General features: G+C 41.2%; 1 protein-coding gene across 1 annotated transcript in view; it reads right to left on the bottom strand.

Annotated features, from left to right (window-relative positions):
- RIMS4 (regulating synaptic membrane exocytosis 4) overlaps window positions 1-12,213 on the bottom strand; it is a 329,479-nt gene extending 317,266 nt beyond the window's left edge. Inside the window, exon 1 of the mRNA XM_040329745.1 lies at window positions 11,830-12,213. Coding sequence (XP_040185679.1) covers window positions 11,830-11,932 — 103 coding nt within the window. The 5' untranslated portion in view covers window positions 11,933-12,213. The remainder of the gene's footprint in view (window positions 1-11,829) is intronic.
- Window positions 12,214-21,603: the final 9,390 nt, after the last annotated feature.

Here is a 21,603-nt window from a genome sequence, read left to right as displayed (position 1 = left end):
AGTTATTTTCACCACAAAACGGAGCTTATGTGCTTAAATACAGTATATGTAAATCTGACGGACTGTTTACATGTTAAATTTTAAAAGCAGCAGCAAACTTAACATGCTTGCTAATGTGACAGAACACCTCTGGTTTTCACTTTTGGTTAAATGTGAAAATCAGAGCGGTTCTTTCACATTAGCAAGCATGCAAGGTCAGCAGGTTTGCTGCATCTTTTAAATTTTAACATCTAAACAGTCCATCAGATTTACATATACTGGGCCAGATTCACAGAAGAAGTACGCCGGCGTATCTACTGATACACCGGCGTACTTTCAAATTTGCCGCGTCGTATCTTTAGTTTGAATCCTCAAACCAAGATACGACGGCTTCTGGCTTCGATCCGACAGGGGTACGGCTTTGTACGCCTTTGGATCGTAGGTGCAATACTTCGGCGCCAGCTGGGTGGAGTTCGCGTCGTTTTCCGCGTTGGGTATGCCAATTAGCTTTTTCCGTCGATCCACGAAGATACGCGCGTTCGTCGCATTCTCTTACGTCGTCGCTAGTCGGTTTTTCCCATCGCAATCTTAAGCCTGCCATTTCATGGCTTAGATTTAGACCAGCCATGTTAAAGTATGGTCGTCGTTCCCACGTCGAATTTCAAATTTTTTTTTTTTTTGCGTAAGACGTCCGGGAATACGAAAGTACGTTACGCACGTCGCCGTTCAAAAAACACGTCGGGGCGCCGTAATTTCGTGTGAATCTGGCCCACTGTATTTAAGCACATAAGCTCCGTTTTGTGTTGAAAATAACTTTAAATAAATACATTTTTGAGAGAATCGTGATTCTCATTTTATGCAAAAGATTCTAAGACTCTAATTCTTGCGCAAACCAATCAATAAACGCTTATTGTGATTTTTTTACCAAAAATATGTAGAAGAATACGTATCTGCCTAAACTGAGGAAAAAAAAAATGTTTTTTTGGAGATATTTATTATAGCAAAAAGTAAAAAAATATTGCTTTTTTCCAAAATTAAAGCTCTTTTTTTGTTTATAGCGCAAAAAATAAAAAACCGCAGATGATCAAATACCACCAAAAGAAAGCTCTATTTGTGGGGGGAAAAAGGGATGTTAATTTTGTTTGGGTGCCACGTTGCACGACCGCGCAATTGTCAGTTAAAGCGACACAGTCCCGAATCGCAAAAAATGGCCCGGTCATTGGGCAGCCAACTCCTCCGGGGCTGAAGTGGTTAAAAGAAAATATGGAAAATGGGGACGGGCAGCTATTTTCAGTACAGGTTTGTTTCATACCTTGTGTAAGGGGTTAGCTCAGTAGTGGGGGTGTGTGACCCTCTGGATGGGTTCACTACACACGGAACTATACAGAAAGGCAGTCGAAGACTGTTGAAAACAAAGATTTTGGTTTATTCTTCCATCTTGCTGGAATCAAGTGCAAGCATCGAAACAGCATAAACAAAATCAAACATAAAATAAACCCTGGCCACTTGGGGCGTCTACCTTTACCACACAGGAACCTATCTATGGAGTCTAGCACAGCCTACTGCTGGGTAGACACTGCTGATCCTACAGCAGAAAACAATAGTCTATTTTTGATTTTTATTACACAGAAAAATCAACAGCACCTCACCTCTTCAGAAGTATTTCTGTTCACTGCTCTCCTTCACTCAGAAAGCCTCAGGATGCAGCAATCAGTAGTAATCCTCTGGATTACTTATAGAGGCCTTAATTGCCTCATTCTGAACAGCTGAGGTTTTACGTCTTTAAACCTTTCTGGCTGCTACTGCAGCTGACACCCGATAATAATTGGTGTATTGTCCAAACAAGGCAGAAATGTATCTCCCGTCTGTGACAACACCCACAGATTTACCTGACTTCCTGTCACACTTGCTACTTCTCAATCAGCTTTAAAGTTATTGTATCTTTCTCTGCCCACACAATGTCCAAAGGTCTTAAAAAAGTCTGTGCCTTTATCATAAAATCATATTGCAATATACATTAGTTTTTCATTTCTACTTCAAGTAAATCAAGTGAGCTAAATATGCAAGAATTTGTTTGCATTTTTGAATTTGATAAAATGGTTCATCAATCAACAAATCTACACATCTTCTGGAGCATCTGTAAAATTGCATTCATTTTCAACCCATAATTATTTCAATCAGACAAGAAATAACATTTAGGAAACAGACATCTGCATATCGAAGACTTAAAATGTATCAGCTTTTTTTGTTTAAAAAAGACAAAATCTTGCTTCAAGCGTTTTAACTTGTAACTTTATGCAAATTTTCATCCGATTATTTGTTCTATAGATATTGCAAATATGTTCACAAATCTAAGAGCAGTATCCATTGATGGACATAGAAATACTCATATGAAGCTGTAACCAACAGAAACTAAAGTTGAACCGTCATGTGGATGAGAAGGCCTGGCTTGCAGTCTCTGCTCCAATTCATCCCAAAGGTATTCTATCGGGTTGAGGTCAGGACTCTGTGCATGCCAGTCCAGTTCCTCCACCCCAAAATCATTCATCTATGTCTTTATGGACCTTGCTTTGTGCACTGGTGCTCAGTCATGTTGGAACAGGAAGGGTCCATCCCCCAAACTGTTCCCACAAAGTTGGGAGCATGAAATTGTCCAAATTGTCTTGGTATGCTGACGCCTTAAGAGTTCCCTTCCCTGAACTAAGGGGCCAAGCCCAACCCATGAAAGGTAACCCCACACCGTAATCCCCATTCCACCAAATGATTTGCACCAGTGCACAAAGCAAGGTCCATAAAGACATGGATGAGTGAGTTTGGGGTGGAGGAACTGGACTGACCTCAACAGAACACATTTGGGATGAATTAGAGTGGAAACTGTGAGCCAGGCCTTCTTGTCCACATCAGTGCCTGACCTCACAAATGTGCTTCTGGAAGACTGGTGAAACATTCCCATAGACACACTCCTAAACCTTGTGGACAGCCTTCCCAGAAGAGTTGAAGCTGCAAACCGTGGGCCCAACTTAATGTTGAACCCTATGGACTAAGACTGGGAATAGATAGAGAGATAGATAGAGAGATAGAGAGATAGATAGATAGATAGATAGATAGATAGATAGATAGATAGATAGATAGATAGATAGATAGATAGAGAGAGAGATAGAGAGAGAGATATAGAGAGAGAGATATAGAGAGAGAGAGAGATATAGAGAGAGAGAGAGAGAGAGAGAGAGAGAGAGAGAGAGAGAGATATAGAGAGAGAGAGAGATATAGAGAGAGAGAGAGATATAGAGAGAGAGAGAGAGAGAGAGAGAGAGAGAGAGAGAGAGAGAGAGATAGATAGATAGATAGATAGATAGATAGATAGATAGATAGATAGATAGATAGATAGATAGATAGATAGAAAATTAATTTTAATTATTATTTTAAAAAATATGTTTCTAAAAAAAAAAAAAAGTTGTTTACTTGTGTGCCAATAGGCATTTTTTGTTAGTTCCCGTAATAATTTTGAAAAGTAAACGCTACACAGCTTATTATTTGTAATTCTATTCACTGATTAGGGTAGACAAGGGAAATGTGTACTTCATATAGCAATGGGATTGTATGATTTTTTATTTTATGTTTTTTTATGTATTTTTTAAGTTTCTTTTATGGTTAAACTAGATGGACTTGTGTCTTTTTTCAACCTGATTCACTATGTAACTATGTAAATTTTTACAACCTGAAGCAAAGCACTGGAAACATTTATTTTAAAGCTAGTAATTTATTATAAGCATGGTGAGCATACAGACTTTAGAACAATATTATTACTATAGGCATGTAGGTATGAGCGTTTCTTTTTTTTTTTTTTTTTTTATGGTTGAACTAGATGGACCTGTGTCTTTTTTCAACCCGACTAACTATGTAAATTAAAAAATAGCTACAACCTGGAGCAAAGCACTGGAACCATTTATTTTAAAGCTAGTAATTTATTATAAGCATGGTGAGCATACAGGCTTTAGAACAATATTATTGCCATAGGGATGTAGGTATGAGCAATTTCTCCAAAAATCCAGCATGAGGGTAAGGTAAAGGAAAGTGTCGCCGAAGAAAAGAATGTGGTTAGCGGTTCACTTATTGAAAAGACCTAAAACTGTCGGTTGTCTTCCGTTGATTACATGGCAACAGCAGCATGCACTAAATTAATGGGGATTTCTGAAATTTTCTCAGTAGACCTACAAAACTGCGATTTTCCTTTTTGTGTAGCAGCTGTAGGTACACATGTGACAGCCATGAATATAAATAAATAGATATATAAATAAATAGATATATAGATAGAGATGGAGATAGATATATAAATAAATAGATAGAGATAGAGATAGAGATAGATATATAAATAAATAGATAGAGATAGAGATAGATATATAAATAAATAGATAGAGATAGAGATATAGAGATAGAGATAGAGATATAAATAAATAAATAGATAGAGATAGAGATAGATATATATATAAATAAATAGATAGATAGAGATAGAGATAGAGATATAAATAAATAGATAGAGATAGAGATATATAAATAAATAGAGATAGATATATAAATAAATAGATAGAGATAGAGATAGAGATATAAATAAATAGATAGAGATTGAGATATAATTAAATAGATAGAGATAGAGATAGAGATAGAGATATAAATAAATAGATAGAGATAGAGATATAGAGATAGAGATATAAATAAATAAATAGATAGAGATAGAGATAGATATATAAATAGATAGAGATAGATATATAAATAAAGAGATAGAGATAGAGATATAAATAAATAAATAGATAGAGATAGAGATAGAGATAGATATATAAATAAATAAATAGATAGAGATAGAGATAGAGATAGATATATAAATAAATAGATAGAGATAGAGATATAGAGATAGAGATATAAATAAATAAATAGATAGAGATAGAGATAGATATATATATAAATAAATAGATAGATAGAGATAGAGATATAAATAAATAGATAGAGATAGAGATATATAAATAAATAGAGATAGATATATAAATAAATAGATAGAGATAGAGATAGAGATATAAATAAATAGATAGAGATAGAGATATAATTAAATAGATAGAGATAGAGATAGAGATAGAGATATAAATAAATAGATAGAGATAGAGATATAGAGATAGAGATCTAAATAAATAAATAGATAGAGATAGAGATAGATATATAAATAGATAGAGATAGATATATAAATAAAGAGATAGAGATAGAGATAGATATATAAATAAATAGATAGAGATAGAGATATATAAATAAATAGAGATAGAGATAGAGATATATAAATAAATAGAGATAGAGATATATAAATAAATAGAGATAGATATATAGAGATACACATATATATATATATCGAGAGAGAGAGAGAGAGAGAGAGAGAGAGAGAGAGAGAGAGAGAGAGATAGATAGAGAGAGAGAGAGCTAGAGAGAGAGAGAGAGAGAGAGAGAGAGCGCTATATATATATATATATATATATAGAGAGAGAGAGCTATATAGATATATATATATATATATATATATATATATATAGAGAAAGAGAGAGAGAGAGAGAGAGAGAGAGAGAGAGAGAGAGAGAGAGAGAGAAATAAGAGAGATATGTATGAGAGAGAGAGAGAGAGAGAGAGAGAGAGAGAGAGAGAGAGAGAGAGAGAGAGAGATAGAGATAGAGATATATAGAGATAGAGATATATAGAGATAGAGATAGATAGAGATATATAGAGATAGAGATAGAGATAGAGATAGAGATAGAGATAGAGAAAATATATAAATAAATAAAAAAATAAAAAAAATAGATAGATAAATAAATAAAAATAGATACATAAATATATACATTTTATCAAATAAATAAATAATAAAAATAAATAGATAAATAAAGAGATAAATAAAAAAAAATAGATTGATAGATAGCTAAATAAATAGATCATTTTTACATTTTTATTTTACATTTGTTTTTTCAACCAGGTTATAATACATCAGGAAAATAAAACTATTGTGGGAAAATATTTGTGCTATACCCAATTATAATATGAATATGAACAGTACTGAGCACAACAAAGGCCTCTGCATAATAATAGGTATCATCACTAATCATCATTGATAAGGCTGCACCAGTAAAAATTAGCCATTGTGAGGTTGAAAGATCACCATTTAAAATACAACATAGAAATATATAAAATACAAGGCATTAGATATTCATTTTAAATGGCCACGTGCGACAAGAGGCAGGGAGGTAATAAAATAATTCCATTTATTAATAATCTGATAACCACAACACAAAATCAGAGCCTGACAGCCACATAACCTGTTTGCACAAAAGGTCCGTTGCTGTTCTAATACCTCTGCTAGCCACCCATCTATACATCTATTGTTCTACTGAAATGCTGAATGTAAAATCTCGTTATCCTGCATATAGATGGAAAAAATGAATGCTAGTGATAGGAAGACAGATAGCATTATTAAGAACTTTAGACCTACTGTATATCAAATAGCACAGCCCATAAAATCGGTTCTTTGTTACATCTACCTACTGCTGCTCGTGTATGAGACACAATGAGGACTCGTTTGCATTGAGTAGAAGAAAGATATAATATAGAAATACAAAAAAAAAAAATCTGATGTTAAGAAATAATTATGCATTAAAGTTTCTGATATTCAGGACTGAGCTCCTAGTCAATCATCGCGCAATCTGACCGTGATTTGGTAGTCATGAGGACATCCTTGGTGAGTAATTAGTTAGGGGTTCACAGTGCACCGGAAACTCATTATCCATTTAAACAGAGAAAACCAATTGCATTGATCTTCTCAATCATGAAGATATAGAAGAAATGTCTTCTATACATTAAATAGAAGAAAGATCAAATATACGATTGTAAACCTTGTATATAAAAATTCGTGTTAGAAAATGTTGTCAATCATCTACTAATCTGACCATAAATGTGGCTGATGAGTAATTAGCTGTACCAATTAAGGGCTCACATATATTGTCATCAGCATCTATATATCTATATATACATATACATACACACACACATACGTACGTACATATATACATATATTAAAATGCATAGTTATGTATTAAACGGAAGATAAATACCGTATATAAAAAAAGAATAATCTGATGTCAGGGGATGTTCACACGTTAAATAGAAGATAAATAATATATAAAAAATCTGGTGTTAAAGCGGATGTCCGCTGAAAAAAAAAATATTAAAAGTCAGTAGCTACAAATACTGCAGCTGCTGACTTTTAATATCGGCACATTTACCTGTCCTGGAGTCCAGCACCGTCCGCAGCAGAGGACGAGCGATCGCTCATCACTCTGCTGCCCCCACCGCCATCCTCGGTGAGGGAACCAGGAAGTGAAGCGCTCCGGCTTCACTGCCCGGTTCCCTACGGCGCATGCGCGAGACGCGCTGCGCCTGCTGACTAGCTCCCGCTGTGCTCTGGGAGCCGGTGATGTCCTGCCTGCAGACTGTGGCCGGAAGTGGGTGCAAATACCTGTCTTTCCAATGTGACACGGGAGGGGGGAGGGTTCCGATCAGTGGGAGTTCCACTTTAGGGTGGAGCTCCGCTTTAAGAAATGACCATGCATTAAAGTTCGAGAATTGAGGTCCTGGTCAATTATCCACTAATCCAGAGATGTCAAACTGGCAACCCTCTAGCTGTTGCGGAACTACAAATCCCATTGTGTCTCTGCCAGAGGAAGTCATGCTTGTAACTGTCAGCCTTGCAATGCCTCATGGGACTTGTAGTTTCGCAACAGCTGGAGGGCCGCCAGTTTGACACCTGTGCATCTATTAGATGTAAAAAATGGTATTAAGAGATGATCACACCTTATGCCACGTACACACGATCGGTCAATCCTATGAGAACGGTCTGATGGACCGTTTTCATCGGTTAACCGATGAAGCTGACTGATGGTCCGTCACGCCTACACACCATCGGTTAAAAAAACTATCGTGTCAAAACGCGGTGACGTAAAACACAACGACGTGATGAAAAAAACGAAGTTCAATGCTTCCAAGCATGCATCGACTTGATTCTGAGCATGCGTGGATTTTTAACCGATGGTTGTGCCTACTAACGATCGGTTTTGTTCTATCGGTTAGGTATCCATCGGTTAAATGTAAAACAAGATTGTTTTTTTTTAACCTATGGATAAATAACCGATGGGGCCCACACACGATCGGTTTGGTCCGATGAAAACGGTCCATCAGACCGTTCTCATCGGTTTGACCGATCGTGTGTACGCGGCATTAAAGTTTTTGCTATTCAGGATGGAAGTTCCTAGTCAATCATCGACTACTCTGACCGTGATTGGGTAGTCTCGATGACAAGCTTGGCGAGTAATTAATTGCACCTGTTAACAGCTCACATATCTTGTCCACAGCATCCATCCAATTGAATAAACTAAAGCATTGGTCTTCTTAACCTCTTGAAGATATGTTTTATGGCTTCTATGCATTAATTAGAAGAAAGATAAATATAAAAAAAAATATTTTAAATAAAGTTTTTTTTATATTCAGGATTGAAGTCCTAGTCAATCGTCTACTAATCAGACCACGATTGGGTAATTAATTGCACCAGTTAATGGCTCACATATCTCGTCCACAGCATTGCTTCAATTGAACAAACAAATGCATTGATCTCCCTAACCTGTATGAAGATATGTTTTTTGGCTTCTATACATTCTTTAGAAGAAAGATACACAAAAAAAAATCTGGCGTTTGTAAATGATCACACATAGTTTGATATTCATGAATGAAGTCCTGGTCAATCGTCTACTAATCTGACCATGATTGGATAATTAATTGGAGAAACCAATGCATTGATCTTGTACTTTATCAAGATAAATAATACAAAAATCAGGTGTTAGGAATTAACCATGTGTAAAAGGTTAGTTTTTTATTTTCTAAATAGGTTCCTTTAAGCTAGTGCATGGTTGGTTCACTTACATTTTCCTTCGATTTCCCTTCTAAAAAAATGTTTTCTTTGTCTGAATTTCTCACTTCCTGTTTCTCCTCAGTAAGCTTGCCCCCATGACCTGGCTGGGGGTTAGTCAGCCAGAACAGCTTACTGAGGAGGAACAGGAAGTGAGAAATTCAGACAAAGAAAACAAAGACAAAAAACATTTAGGGCAAGATTCCGAAAGAATGGCTTAAGTTTAGGCGGGCGTAGCGTATCTCATACGCAAAGCCGCCATAACTTAGAGAGGCGAGTACCGTATTCACAAAGAACTTGCTCCCTAAGTTACGGCGGCGTAGTGTAAATGGGTCGGCGTAAGCCCGCGTAATTCAAAGTAGGCTGGTAGGGGGCGTGTTGTATGGAAATGAATCGTGACCCCGCGTAAATTATGAGCCTAACGAACGGTGCATGCGCGCACATGCTCAGTATCACGTCAAATTTTCTCCCTAACTTACGCCGGCTCAATGCTTAGTCGACGTGAACGTAACCTACGCCCATCCCCATTCACGTACGACTTACGCAAACGACATAAAATACGACGCTGTTCCGACGTCCATACCTTAACATGACTTACCCCTGCTTTATGAGGGGTAAAGTTACGCCGGTCGTACGCCTTACGAAAACAGCTTATTTTAATACGCCGGGCGCAAGTACGTTCGTGAATCGGCGGATCTAGCTCATTTGCATATTCGATGCGGAAATATACAGAAGCGCCCCTAGCGGCCAGCAGAAATATGCACCTAAGATACGCCGGCGTAAGAGACTTACGTCAGTCGTATCTTAGACAAATTCTGGCGTATCTGATTCTTTGAATCAGGCGCCGAGATACGACGCCTCACATTCGGACTTACGACGGCGTATCTGGAGATACGCCGTCATAAATCCTTTCTGAATCTGGCCCTTAGAAGGGAAATGGAAGGAAAAGGTAAGTGAACCAACAATGCACTAGCTTATTTAGAAAATAAAAAAACGAACCTTTACAAACCCCATTAAAGATGTTAAGGTCATAGTCAATTATCTACTAATCGATTAGATAAAAAAAATATATTAAGAGATAAATCACACCTTAAAGTTTCTGATATTCAGGCCTTAGTTAATCATTTACTGATCTGACCATGATTGGGTAGTCTCAATGACATGCTTGGTGAGCAAGAAACCAATGAATTGATCTTCTTAACCTTTATGACCATATGTTTTTGGCTTCTGTACATTCATTACAAGAAAGATAAAATTATATATATATATATATATATATATATATATATATATATATATATATATATAAAAATCAAGTGTTGTTAGGAAATGATCACACATTAAAGTTTTCAGAATTTGAAGTCCTAGTCAATCGTCTACTAATCTGACCATGATTTGGTGAGTAATTAATAACACCAATTAATGGTTCATATATCTTGTCCACAGCATTGCTTTAATCAGAGAAACCAAAGCTTTGCTCTTTTTAACCTTTATTAAGATACATATTTTGTCTTCTATGCATTAAATAGAAGATAAATAATATAGAAAGTCTGGTGACCATACATTAAAGTTCCAGGATGGAGGTCCAAGTCAATTTTGAAAGATGATATTAAGAGATGACACCTTAAAGTTTCTGATACTGAGGATTGGGGTTCTTAGTCAATCGCCTACTAATTTATTATATTAAGAAAAATGGATATTCAGAGATAACACCTTAAAGTTTCTGATATTCAGGATTGGTGTTCTTGGTCAATCAACTACTAATCTATTAAATTAAAAAATGGATATTCAGAGATGATCACACCTTAAAGTTTCTGATACTCAGGGTTGGGGTTCTTAGTCAATCGCCTACTATTTTATTATATTAGGAAAAATGGATATTCAGAGATGATCACACCTTAAAGATTCTGATACTCAGGGTTGAGGTTCTTCGTCAATTATCTACCAATCTATTCAGTTTAAAAAAAATAGCATTAAGAGATAATCACACCTTAACATTTCTGATATTCGTGGTTGAGGTTCTTGGTCAAACTCCTAATCTATTAGATAAAAACATGGATATTCAGAGATGATCACACCCTAAAGATTCTGATATTCAGGATTGAGGTTCTTAGTCAATTATCTACTAATCTAATCGATAAAAAAAAAAATGGTATTAGGAGATGATCACACCCAGGGGCGGACTGACCATTGGGACTCTCGGGCACTGCCCGAGGGCCCCATGCCACTAGGGGGTCCCATCAGGGTTGCCAGGCTCAATAAAACCAGGGACAGTATGTAAAAATCTGTGTTTTCTTTACATCTGTCCCTGATATGTCCAAAACCAACATGCTTTTGATGTGAAAACCCTGAGATTTTAGCTGTCCTGCTTATGCACTGCCTCCTGGCGTGGTGGCCATCTGTAAGCCCGGGGGCCCCATAATCTTCTATTGCCCGGGGGCCCCCATGAGTTGTCAGTCCACCCCTGATCACACCTTAACATTTCTGAAATTCAGGATTGAGGTTCTTAGTAAATCATCTACTGATCTGACCATGATTGGGTAGTCGCAATGGCATGCTTGGTGATGGTGAGTAATTAAATGCACCAGTTATTGGCTCTCATATCTTGTCCACAGCAGCCAAGACTCCTCAGCAATGGAGAAACCAGTGCATTGATCTTCTTAATCTCTCAACCAACAGCCAAGGTGTTTATAAATCTTTGGCCACCCCATCATTTCATTTTATGGACCATGTGGGATCAACTGGTCGCCCCACCTGCTGCTGCAATGGTATGGTCCAGCCCGCAGCATACCTGGACCATACCATCACCTCTAGGGGGGTGTATTCTCAATAAAAAGCACAGAAAATCAAAATGGCATGTGAGTCCTTACCCCCGTCGTCTTCATCGAAAGAGTTCATGCAGGGAAAATAGATAGCCAGAGCCTCGAACGATGCAGACAGGCTAAGCCGGCTCTGTGACCTCTCCATAAACATGCCCGGGGCTCCCCCGGGGTCAGAGGGGGGCTTCGGGAGCTTGGACGCCCCATTTTTCACTCGGAGCACTGCACGAGGCGTCTTGGCAGCCGGAACGGGTCCCCGATAGGAGAAAACAAAGCCCCCCAATCACCCACAAGTGTCCCTCCTCAGCACCGCGCTCCCCCTTGTAGATGGTGCATTCAGAGACTGAGGGGGTCCATCATGGTCCTGATCACCGATCCGGGGAATTGCAGCTCCTTCTCTCCGGCTGGCTGCATGCACACAAATCTCTGGCTGGAGCTTCATTCACAGAGAGGTGACAGGAGGGGGCTGAATGAAGTCATTATTAGGATGCGTCCTGGCCAATCAGGGGCCAGGGGAGGCGTGGTCAGTGTCAGAGCATCTCTAGGCTCGCTGGTACCATCTGAGTCATGTCTGAGAAATAGAAGCGTCCTCACCGTTCTCTGCACTACAATTACCGGCTCACATCATGGCAGCACAGATTTTATTATTTGTATATTATTTCTTTACTCATACTTGTGGCTCCATTCACATCTGTGAACACACAAAAAACGTGCGGCGTGTTCGCTGTGCCATTCATTGTTATCGGCGCTCCAAAACGCGCTTCTTTGGTGCATTTGTCTCACATGCAGTGCGAAAACGCAGCAAATAAAAAAAAAAACATGCATTCAAGATACGCAAGCTTTATGGTATCGTCGCATAATTGCACGATTCCGTCTAAGCAATTTAATCTTCAAGCAATCAAATAGGATTACAGTGGTGCAATCAGGACTGCCCATAGGGGGTACCGCTGGGCCAGTGATCCCAACAGTGCCCACCAGTGCTGCCAATCTGTCACCATCAGTGCCACCTACCAGTGCCCATCAGTGACACCTATTAGTGCCCATAAGTGCCATCTATCAGTGCCCATCAGTGCTACCTATCAGTGTCTGTCAGTGCCACCTATCAGTGTCCATCAGTGCTACCTATGAGTGCCACCTATCAGTGTCCATCAGTGTTACCTATCCGTGCCACCTATCAGTGCCCATCAGTGTGCCCATCAGTGTACCTATCAGTGTCCATCAGTGTCACCTATCAGTGTCCATCAGTGCCACATATCAGTGTCCACCAATGTTACCTATCAGTGCCACCTATTAGGGTCCATCAGTGCCACCTATCAGTGTCAACAATCAGTGTACATCAGTGTTACCTATCAGTGTCCATCAGTGCCACCTATCAGTGTCTGTCAGTGCCACCTATCAGTGTCCATCAGTGCTACTTATCAGTTCTACCTATCAGTGTCCCTCAGTGTTACCTATCAGTGCCACCTTTTAGTGCCCATCAGTGTACCTATCAGTGTCCATTAGTGCCACCTATCAGTGTCACCTATCAGTGTCCATCAGTGCCACATATCAGTGTCCACCAATGTTACCTATCAGTGCCACCTATTGGGGTCCATCAGTGCCACCTATTGGGTCCATCAGTGCCACCTATCAGTGCCCATCAGTGCCACCTATCAGTGCCCATCAGTGCCAACGATCAGTGTTACCTATCAGTGTCCATCAGTGCCACCTACCAGTATCTGTCAGTGCCACCTATCAGTGTCCATCAGTGTTACCTATCAGTGCCACCTATCAGTGCCCATCAGTGTACTTATTAGTGTCCATCAGTGCCATCTATCAGTGTCACCTATCAGTGTCCATCAGTGCCACATATCAGTGTCCACCAATGTTACCTATCAGTGCCACCTATTAGGGTCCATCAGTGCCACCTATCAGTGCCCATCAGTGCCAACGATCAGTGTCCATCAGTGTTACCTATCAGTGTCCATCAGTGCCACCTATCAGTGTCCATCAGTGCCCATCAGTGTCCATCAGTGTCACCTATCAGTGTCCATTAGTGTTACCCATCAGTGTCCATCACTGCCACCTATCAGTGTCCATCAGTGTTACCTATCAGTGCCACCTATCAGTGTCCATCAGTGCCACCTATCAGTGTCCATCAGTGTATCTATCAGTGTCCATTAGTTCACCAATCAGTGTCCATCAGTGCCACCTATTAGTGTCCATCAGTGCCACCTATCAGTGTCCATCAGTGCCACCTATCAGGACCTCATATCAGTGTCCATCAGTGTTACCTATTAGTGCCTAGCAGTTACCTGTGTTACCTATTAGTGCCTAGCAGTGCCACCTATCAGTATATAAAAAATAAAAGAAATAAAGAAATATATAAAAAAAATATTTTTTTTATAAAAAAATATTTTTTTTATAAAAAAATATTTTTTTTATAAAAAAATATTTTTTTTATAAAAAAATATTTTTTTTTATAAAAAAAAGTTTTTTTTTATAAAAAAAAGGGGGGTTGTCATCCAGGGCTCTGGGGAACTACGGGCCCCTGGGGACCCCCAGACCTCTAAAAAAAAAAATGTGCCCTTTAATAAAAAATAAAAAAAATATATATATAAAAAATATTTTTTTTTTATTTAAAAATAAATAAAAAAAGGGGGGTTGCCATCTGGGGCCCTGGGGGCCTCCGGGCCCCTGGGGACCCCTAAAAAAAGTGTCCCTTTTATAAAAAAACTCTAAAAAAAAAATTGTCCCCTTAATAAAAAATAAAATAAAAATATATTAAAAAATATTTTTTTTTTATTTAAAAATAAATAAAAAAAGAGGGGTTGCCATCTGGGCCCCTGGGGACCTCCGGACCCCTAAAAAAAAATAAAAAAAAAAATATATTTTTTTTTAAAGGGGGTTGCTTTGGGCCCCCAACAGTGACAGGGCCCTGGGCAGCTTCCCCCATTTGCCCTGTGGTAAAGACGGCCCTGGTTATGGCGGCATTCTGCGATTTTTTTTGCAGGACTGCGACATTGCGGCGGACAAATCTGACCTCAAATGACAGTTTTTGGGTACAAGTGACATTATTGCAATGAACAGTGCTATAAAAATGCACTGATCAATGTAAAAATGACACTGGCAGGGAAGGGGTTAACACTAGGACAAGGACAATCAAGGGGTTAACTGTGCTCCCTCAGCCTGTTTCCAACTGTGGGGGGGGTTCTCACTGGAACATGACAGCGATCACTGTTCCTGATGACTGGGAACAGTAGTAGCCAGATTCAGAGAGACTTACGACGGCGTATCAGTACATATACCATCGTAAGTCCGAATGAGCGCCGTCGTATCTTTGCGCGCATTCTTAAAATAAGATACGCCTCACTGTTGCTAATATAGGACCGACGTAAGTCTCCTACGCCGTCGTATCTTATGTGCAAATTTACGCTGGCCGCTAGGGGCGTGTACATGGATTTACGCGTTGAATATGTAAATGAGCAAGATACGCCGATTCACGAACGTACGTACGCCCTTTGCAGTAAGCTGCACCGTTTACGTAAGACATATGCCGACGTAAGGATAAACCACCAAAAAGATGGCGCAGCCCATGCAAGGTATGGACGACGGAACAGCCGTCGTATTTTACGTTGTTTGCGTAAGTGTACGTGAATGGGGCTGGGCGTAGAATATGTTCACGTCGAAAGCATTGAGTATTTGCGACGTGATTCTGAGCATGCGCGCGCATGCGCCGTACCAACGGCCCTCATTTACATGGGGTCACGGTTACTTTACATGTAGCACGCCCACTACCTGCCTAATTTGAATTAGGCGGGGTTACGCCGGGCCATTTGCGCTACGCCAACGTAACATAGGGAGCAAGTGCTTTGTGAATACTGGCCTTGCCTCACTATGTTACGCTGGCGTAGTGCAAATGGGATGCGCTACGCCGAACTGAAGATGTGCCCGTCTCTCTGAATCTGGCTATAGATCTCTGTCATGTCATCTGTCAGAATGGGGATCCACCTTGTTTACAAAGGCAGATCCCCATTCTGCCTCTGTATTAGGCGATTGCGGGCCATCGGCGGACATCGAGTCCGCAACTGCGCATGCGCGAACGGACTTACAATGATGGCGGTTGGCTGGTGGTCGTTAAAAAAACAAAAGCTCTATTTGTGTGAAAAAAATTATACAAATTTCAGTTGGGTACAGAGTTGCATGACCGCGCAATTGTCATTCAGTGACAGCGCTGAAAGCTGAAAATTGACCGGGTAAGGAATGGGGTAGAAGTGCCCAGTAGGCAAGTGGTTAATAACATTGCTAATTGGCTATTGAACTTGTGTGTTTTTTTTTATTGAACTTTTTTTACTGAAATTTGCACTTAAAACTGTAATTTTGTAACTTTTGGAAATGCCAGTAAAAACTTGGCGGTGCCAGTACATTTTGGGTGTCAGTAAATTTCAATATGGTAGGTTGGCAACACTGCACTTGGCCTCCTGTAGGGGGCCTGGGCACACAGAGGGGCCCAGACAGCAGGGGGATTGGTACGACAGGATGGGAGGACAATTACAATTACAGAATGATGTCTGTGGGCCGGATTCAGATACAACTTACGACGGCGTATCTCCATATACGCCGTCGTAAGTCTGAGTGTGTGCCGTCGTATCTTGGCGCCTGATTCAAAGAATCAGATACGCCTCACGGTTGCCAAGATACGAGCGGCGTAAGTCTCCTACGCCGTCGTATCTTGGGGTCCATATGTACGCTGGCCGCTAGGTGGCGCTTCCGTTGATTTCCGCGTCGAATATGCAAATGACCTAGATACGCCGATTCACAAACGTAGTTCCGTCCGGCGCATCTATATACGCCGTTTACGTAAGGCGTCGGTCTAGCGTAACTTTACCCCTCATAAAGCAGGGGTAAGTCATGTTAGGTATGGACGTCGGAAACGTCGGAACAGCGTCGTATTTTACGTCGTTTGCGTAAGTCGTCCGTGAATGGGGATGGGCGTAGGTTACGTTCACGTCGCCTAAACATTGAGCCAACGTATCTTAGGGAGAAAATTTAACGTGATACTGAGCATGCGCGCGCATGCGCGCGCATGCGCCGTTCGTAAAGCACGTCATTTACGTGGGGTCACGAATCATTTAAATACAACACGCCCACTACCAGCCTAGTTTGAATTAGGCGGGCTTACGCCGGCCCATATACGCTACGCCACCATAACTAAGGACGTTTCTGAATACGGTACTCGCCTGACTTAGTTACGGCGGCGTAGCGCATATGAGATGAGATGCGCTACGCCCGCAGAAAGATACGCGATTCTTTCTGAATCCGGCCCTGTGTTTTTTCCCATCCAGCAGATGACAACTGAGCATAGTAAACTGTGTTTACTATTCTTCAGTTTATAAACGGGGGAAGTCTCTGTCTCCTGTTCATTCATCCTCCATGTTAAAGATAAATAGTAAAAAAATATTTTTTTAAATTGTAAAAATTTGGAAAAATAATTTTACAACATTTACATTTTTGGAATTCGGAAAAGGAAGGGGGGGGGGGCTGTCAGGTAGGCTGTACTGGACCCCCGTGATTTGTAACTACATCCCTGGGTGCAATACATCTGAATGATTGATATCCAGTTTAACAAAGTGATCAAACTAGTCATTGATTGAGCAAGATGAAAATAGTACAGCTGAGCAATGATGGATAGTGATGGTTTCAATTCATTTTGATGGGGGGGGGGAAACGATCATTCAGGGTCAATCGATGACAGTTGTTGCTCCTTGTGAATCAGGATCCATCTACTGTACATGTAAAGCTCAGTACGTACAAGTAGAAAATCTTATGACATTTTTCGTTATAAAAATATTGTAGGAATGTTTATTTAATTTTTCTAATCATTATTGGGGTCAAATCAACATTCGTTTTCAACTGCAGTGACAGGGAAATTCAAAGGAATAGAATATTTTTCTCAAATCTACTAATTATAACAGTATATGTGGTTTTCGTTGGGTAAAGTCCATTCATTTTAAAATTAAACGTTAAAGCGAAACTTTACTCAAAAGGGGACGTTCCTCCACCGAATTTGGCATATAATTGTTTTTGGAGGGGAACGGTGGTTGATTTTTTTTTTTCTTATACCGTTTACATCTGGGTAAATCAGAAGTGGTGTCATGTCATCGCTTCCGGGTTACTCTAGCGCAGTGGTTCTCAACCTTCTAGTGCCATGGCCCCTTGATTAAATTTCCCAAGTTGTGGGGACCCCTAACATTAAAATTATTTTCGTAGCGTGGGTTGTCAGAACCCAAGGCAAGACAAGTAATTTGCGCCCCCAACCCAGGGACATTTAGCGCTACCGGAGGCCTTTTAATGGCAACTATAATCACAGGTAGTGTTACGCACTGTGTCTCTGGCTTCACTGTGTCTCCGATTTTGTGGTGTTTCGTAGCAGTGACACCTATGCCGAAATCAGGAGATAGGGTCTCCTCCAGTCCCTCCCACTTCCCATTCCTCACCAGTCAGCTGACCTCTAGTCTCTGCTCCCTAGCCATGCCACGAACTGAATGGGCGCCTGCGAAGAGGCAGCTGCAGGCTCCAGGAACTGCCCAGCTGGGCGGGCCACAGGCTCCAGGGATAGCCCATGCTGGGTGGCCGCAAAAAAACTGGGAGAGCGATACGGGCTTCAGGACCAGCCCAGAACTCTGTGACCCCTGGCAAATCAACATTCGACCCCCGAGGGGGTTCCCACCCCCAGGTTGAGAACCACTGCTCCAGCGGAATGCCGAGCAAAGCCTAGATGGGCTTTGCTCGGCATTCGGCTAGAATAAATCGGGAACTGATGACATGACATTACTTCCGGGCTGAAGGTACCATCCTGGTATAACCACCCAAAATCTAGTGACGTACGGGGCAATATATGCATTTGCGCAAAAACGGAAAGGATGCAAACCAATAGATTTCCTTTTACATGGACTTTCGATCAAGTCTATATATCAGTTTTTTCAGTCCATTCATTTTATCTCCAAGTCCATCTAGGTCCAGAAAAAAAATGAAATACATCTACGTTCTCATAAACATACATTGTAGTTCAGTCTGGATCTGTCTGGAAAAACTGACAGATGGATGCAAACATAACATTGGAGTGAAGCAGTGGTGGCCCATCCATTAGGGAAGCAGGGGCGCCACCCCCCATCCATGTGTTCGGTCCCCTAATCTACATGCACGGTGCCGGAAACATGGATTCCAATCAGGTTTTTTTTTTAAAGGGGAGGTTCACCCTAAAAAACACTTTCTCTAATTACACTGGCCCCCCACATTACAATACGATTATGCCTGTTATGTTTTTTTTGATGCTGTACATACCTTCGTACAGCTATTCACCCATGGCTTCGGGGTTGCGAGTCCCGCGGGAGTGGGCGTTCCTCACATGCTGGTGATTGACGTTTTGACAAAACCCCCCCCCCCGTCGCGTAAGCTGCGTCACGACTGGCGAAAGGAGCCGAACGGCGAGTCGGCGCTATACTGCGCCTGCGCATCGCCGTTCGGCTCCTTTCGCCAATCGTGACGCGGGTTACGCGACGGGGAGAGCTGTTTTTTTGTAAAAACGTCAATCACCAGCATGTGAGGAACGCCCACTCCCGCGGCACTTGCAACCCTGAAGCCACGGGTGAATAGCTGTACGAAGGTATGTACAGCATCCAAAAAAACATAACAGGCATAATCGTATTGTAATGTGGGGGGCCAGTGTAATTAGAGAAAGTGGTTTTTAGGGTGAACCTCCCCTTTAAGCATGTGATTAGAGCCTGAGGCTCTAATAGGCTTCAACAAAGGGTTGACTCAGGGCACAGAGCATTGTGCCCTGATCCCACCCAGTTGTGTGACAATAGTTAATCAATATTCGCTATTGACACACTGATTCTCCTCCCGGGGTGCCGCCGCTAATTGAGAAGCGGGGGGGGGGCCTGAATTGAGAAGCAGGGGTCCCTTACAAAAAGAAAGAAATAAAAATATATATGTATAAAAAAAGGGGGTTAGCCATCCGGGGCCCTGGGGATCTCTGGGCCCTTTAATAAAAGGAAAAAAGAAAGAAAAAAAATATAACCATCCGGGGCCCTGGGGACCTCTGGACCCTTTAATAGAAACAAAAAAATAAATAAAACATTTTATATATATATATATATATTTTTTTTTTTTTAAAAGAGGGGTTGCCATCTGGGGCCCTGGGGACCTCTGGGCCCTCTAATTAAAAAAAAAGAAAAAAAAGGGGGGGGTTGCCATCTGGGCCCCTTACAGGTGTACTGCCTGTACCCCCCTGATGGCGGCCCTGGGGAAGCCACCACCCATGATGCCTGTGGAGGAGAGCAGGGGGATGGAAAGTCGCCACCTGTGATTCCGAAGAGGAGAGCAGGAGTGTGACAGAACCCACTGTCACTGTGTGTTTTGGAAGGTACTGTGGGCTGGCCTCTTGCCCACAGACTTTGGCGTAGAAGAGACTGAGAGACTAGGAATGGCATTGGGATCATGTAATGTAATGTAATGCTACATCCCTTCTCCCCCTCCCCCCTCTTGTTGCTGTGTTTAATTGTGTTGGGTCATGGCATGTAGACAATGGTTTGGACTGGAGACATCTCTCAGCAGGGGATGTGTAAGGAGGGGCTGCTTGCTTATCATAATCCCTTTATGTTTCAACTGTAGTTTCTGTTTCAATGTACAAGTGTTGAGTTCCCATTGGTTCTTCCTTGTCCCCTACCCCCTCCCCTCTATGACAAGGCTAAGGGGAGTGTCCCTAACTGTGTTTAAAAGTGTATGTTTGGTACTTAATAAAGAGTTGATGCTCTGCATGTTTAACCCTCAACACCTGTGTGGCTTGTCTCGTGTTTGAGGGGTTAAGGGCTGGTAATGGTGAATCTGCAGGCTGCGGGTGCATTTGGAGGACAGGAGACACAGGTCTGGCAGATGTGCCCACCTGGGGTATCCGAGATCCGTCACAAGGGGAATGGGAAGCCGCCGTCTGTGCTGCAGAGGAGGAGAGAAGGCTTGATGCTGGGGACACAGATGGAGGCATTGATGCTGGGGACACTCTGATGGGGAACTTGATGCTGGGACACTCTGATGGGGAACTTGATGCTGGGGACACTCTGATGGGGAACTTGATGCTGGGACACTCTGATGGGGAACTTGATGCTGGGCACACTGCTGGGGAACTTGATGCTGGGGGACACTGATGGGGAACTTGATGCTGTTGGAGACTGAACATTGTTTCATGCTATGTTATACATTGCTTGGTTTATTTCCCTGTGTATTTGGAGTATGACCACTAGATGTCACTATACACAGATACTCTATCATAATGTTCTTTGTGTTAACTATCTGTTACTGCATTTTCCTGTTATCTATGGTTGTTGTTCTTCTATATCTCGTGTGCTAACATGAGCACCATGCTCTCTGCTGTATGTCTCTTCAATACAAATGAATCCAAGTAAACTACATCCATCCATATATGTCTGATTATTCTTTGCATCATCTGCACCAGCCAACAAAGGTTATGGGCCCAGACAACGTGAATCATCAGACAGCCGGAACAGAGGCCTAGTCTTCACCTGCACACCATCTTTGATCAAGCTGCGGAGGAAATCTGCTCTGAGGTATCCAGGCGCTTGGAATACGAGCAAGGTACATCAATCATGGCTAGCAGCGGGGATCTTAAACTGGGGATCACTAAGCTAAATAGTGACAACTACCAGATGTGGAAGTTCAAGATGGAGATGTTGCTGAGCAAAGATGACACATGGGATGTCCTCACCACAGACAGGCCGGATGTAGACAACCAGGAGTGGGATAAGAAAAACAGACAGGCAAGAGCCA

This window comes from Rana temporaria, chromosome 12, assembly GCF_905171775.1.
Source record: "Rana temporaria chromosome 12, aRanTem1.1, whole genome shotgun sequence".
Lineage (NCBI taxonomy): Eukaryota > Metazoa > Chordata > Amphibia > Anura > Ranidae > Rana > Rana temporaria.
The sequence above is the reverse complement of the archived record's forward strand: the minus strand, read 5'-3'. Positions and strand labels throughout refer to the sequence as shown.